Source organism: Poecilia latipinna, unplaced genomic scaffold, assembly GCF_001443285.1.
Source record: "Poecilia latipinna isolate Pla-1442-1.1 unplaced genomic scaffold, P_latipinna-1.0 Scaffold795, whole genome shotgun sequence".
Lineage (NCBI taxonomy): Eukaryota > Metazoa > Chordata > Actinopteri > Cyprinodontiformes > Poeciliidae > Poecilia > Poecilia latipinna.
The window spans coordinates 61690-65148 of record NW_015113411.1 but is presented as its reverse complement, the minus strand read 5'-3'; the positions used below and the strand labels follow the sequence as shown (position 1 = coordinate 65148).

At 45.3% G+C, this 3459-nt stretch overlaps 1 protein-coding gene across 1 annotated transcript in view; it reads left to right on the top strand.

Annotated features, from left to right (window-relative positions):
* The first annotated feature begins 291 nt into the window (after positions 1 to 291).
* odf2a (outer dense fiber of sperm tails 2a) overlaps positions 292 to 3459 on the top strand; it is a 22688-nt gene continuing 19520 nt past the window's right edge. The window contains exons 1-5 of the mRNA XM_015046854.1: positions 292 to 522; positions 1664 to 1774; positions 1869 to 1967; positions 2037 to 2204; positions 2448 to 2629. Of these exons, the coding sequence (XP_014902340.1) occupies positions 520 to 522; positions 1664 to 1774; positions 1869 to 1967; positions 2037 to 2204; positions 2448 to 2629 (563 nt within the window). The 5' untranslated portion in view covers positions 292 to 519. The remainder of the gene's footprint in view (positions 523 to 1663; positions 1775 to 1868; positions 1968 to 2036; positions 2205 to 2447; positions 2630 to 3459) is intronic.

Here is a 3459-nt window from a genome sequence, read left to right as displayed (position 1 = left end):
TTATTGAAGTAAATATAACTGATTAAATTTAATTAATTATTATTCAACTCTGGTCTTAATACATACAGCAACAGTCTTCAGTCAGAAACTTTTGGGTTTCAAGACTGCTACTGGAGATTCCTCCAGATTCAGCATCTTTTAGAAGATACTTGAATGATAACAGTTAAGAGTTTTCACATATTTTAATTTCCATTTTGATTAAATAAAGGAAATTTAAACCGAACAGATAAAAAGTCCCACACATCCAGGTAGATTCCTCGGGTCACCGCTACTGTGAAGCCACCGCGGTTTCAATGGAGACTGTTGCTAAGGAACGTCAGAATGCCGACTCTTGCCCAATCAGCGGTGGTGAGATATGTCACGTGTTTCAAACAGCCCAATCACAGGGAGGCTAGCTGTTGAGCTGTTATTTAGCTTCTATCCAACGGACTTTCCGTGTAAATATCAGAGTAGAGCTGATTTCTCCGGAGAGGATCAGGTTTATCTGCGGGTTTAAACGGCTGGTCTGTATTTTGCTTCATGGTAAGAAACGTTTTATTGTTCGTTTAGGCTGTAAACTCTTATTACTGATAACAAAGCCGTTTATTCTGCCTTTTTGACTATAAATATTCAAATAAATCCAATTAACTGCAGTTACTTAGTCGGACTTTGTTTTTAGCAATTTTCAAAATACATTTTAGCGACATTTTATTTTTCAGTAAAAATAGAAACTTTAAATCCAGTTAAAATTCAGATTTTCTTTTATTCATAACATCTTATTATTTTTAAATTAAATTGAAAATATGCACTTTTAAAATCATTATTGGGATTATTTTATGATTGTGCTCCATGAACTGATTAACCAGGTGAACCTGTCTAAAATCGTGCCTCCTATCAGAGCCGGTCAGAGCATGAAGGGGGCCCCGGGCAAAGCTTCATTTGGGGCTCGCTTCCTGAATCTGGCAGAGGGGGCGAGGCTTAAAACATAGTCAGCAATAATTGTTTTTTTAAAGGTTTTATTGGCTCTAGTGGCCTTTATTTGATAGTTAATTTACAGGAAAGTGGGTAACGAGAAAAGGGGAAGACATGCAGAAAAGGTCGCCAGGCCGGGAATCGAACCTGCAACGGCTGCATCGAGGATTAAGGCCTCCATATGTGGGTTGTGGTGAAACCCTGCGCAACCACAGCACACACACTATAATTGGTTTTTATTTGCTGAGATGTTTGGTAACAAAGCAAAGAAAATATTAGATTTGTTACTATGGTAACACAGGAATCAACCAGTGATTAACTTTTTTTAATGATTTAAAATGTTTAATTGGCTTCTGCGCTTATTACTTCTTTTTTAGAGGCACAGCGATTAGAAAACACACACACAAAAAATAATGCTATTAGAAAACACTCAACACTAAACGCTAATCAGTCACAAAAGAAGTGATTGTGTCACTAAACTGCACGGTTTTATTTTCAAATGTGTTGATATTTATTGATGCTCCCATTGAACAGATAGTGGATGAAATAATAAAAAATAAACAAGTCCAACAATACGAAGGGTTTGGTGTTTTAAACATCATTAAATGGAGTTTACCATGAGAATGACTCGGTAAATATCCACCCCCACCATCCAATCAAATCGGATCTTATCCTCCTTCTCAACCAACCAGTGTGAACTCGTTGTTTCCAGAACAAAGCCATGAGGAACCTGTCCGGTTCGCCCCGGGTGCAGGTCCACGTCAGTAATGCCGAAGCACTCTACCTGCATGTGAAGAGGACGGGTCCCAGCGAGAAGTCTCAGGTCAGAGGTCGCCCCTCCGCTCCCCTTCCTGTCTGTTGAGCCCACCCAGGCGTCTCCTTTAACCCCCCTGGTTCTGTCTCCATGTCCTCCTCAGCGGACGATGAGCGAGGACAGATCGCCGCTCCGTCCGTCCGCCAACGTCAAAACGCGGCTTCCATGGATTCCTCCAGGAAAGACTTCCTACAAATGGGAGGTCAGGAGTCCGCTGGGATCCGATCGGATCTTCTGTCTGTCCTCTTCCTCAGACTCTGTTTCCTCTCAGGGACCGACCCACTGCCTGGAGATCAAGCCGCCAGAACCGGAACCAGAACCTGAGCTGCGGCTGTCTGACCTCACCTCAGAGGATGAGCAGCGTCTGCGCGGCCGCATCAGCCAGTATGAGAAGAAGATCGAGAGCCTGATGAGCGAGGTCAGCTCTCTGAAGACCGAGGTGGGTTCTGATCTGGTTGTGATCCGGTTCTGATCAGGTGGAGCAGGAAAACACATAATACAACCCTTTAAAATCATCCTTTTAAACATCTGATCCAAATAATACCAGAAATGATCCCGCTATCTAGTTTAGAAAGACTTTGACCATGTTCCGGAACCAGGATGTTCTGGAACCAGGATGTTCTGGTACCAGGATGTTCTGGTCGGGTTTCCTGACGCATTCTGCTGCGTCTCGTGCGTCCAGGTGGAACACCGCAGGAAGGAGCAGGTCCTGGGCCGCAAGTCGGAGCAGCAGGACGTCTCCCAGCGAGTGACCACCAAGCAGGAGGAGGAGCTGGGCGAGGAGAGCAAGGAGCTGCAGGAGTGGAAAAACAGCCAGCTGCGGGAGTCCATAGGGAGGATACTGCAGGAGAACAGACAGAGCAGGTACCACTCATATTTATTTACTCGAGCTCTGGGGTCACTTCCTGTGTATTGGTGTTACTTCCTGTGTAGTGGGGTTACTTCCTGTGTAGTGGGGTCACTTCCTGTGTACTGGGGTTACTTCCTGTGTAGTGGGGTCACTTCCTGTGTAGTGGGGTTACTTCCTGTGTAGTGGGGTCACTTCCTGTGTAGTGGGGTTACTTCCTGTGTAGTGGGGTTACTTCCTGTGTAGTGGGGTCACTTCCTGTGTAGTGGGGTCATTTCCTGTGTATTGGTGTCACTTCCTGTATAGTGGGGTCACTTCCTGTGTATTGGTGTCACTTCCTGTGTATTGGTGTCACTTCCTGTATAGTGGGGTCATTTCCTGTGTATTGGTGTCACTTCCTGTATAGTGGGGTCACTTCCTGAGTATTGGTGTCACTTCCTGTGTAGTGGTGTCACTTCCTGTGTAGTGGGGTCATTTCCTGTGTATTGGTGTCACTTCCTGTATAGTGGGGGTCACTTCCTGTGTATTGGTGTCCCTTCCTGTGTATTGGTGTCCCTTCCTGTGTAGTGGGGTCACTTCCTGTATAGTGGGGTCACTTCCTGTGTATTGGTGTCACTTCCTGTATAGTGGGGTCACTTCCTGTGTATTGGTGTCACTTCCTGTGTATTGGTGTCACTTCCTGTGTAGTGGGGTCACTTCCTGTGTAGTGGGGTCACTTCCTGTGTAGTGGTGTCACTTCCTGTGTAGTGGTGTCACGTCCTGTGTATTGGTGTCACTTCCTGTATAGTGGGGTCACTTCCTGTGTATTGGTGTCACTTCCTGTGTAGTGGGGTTACTTCCTGTGTAG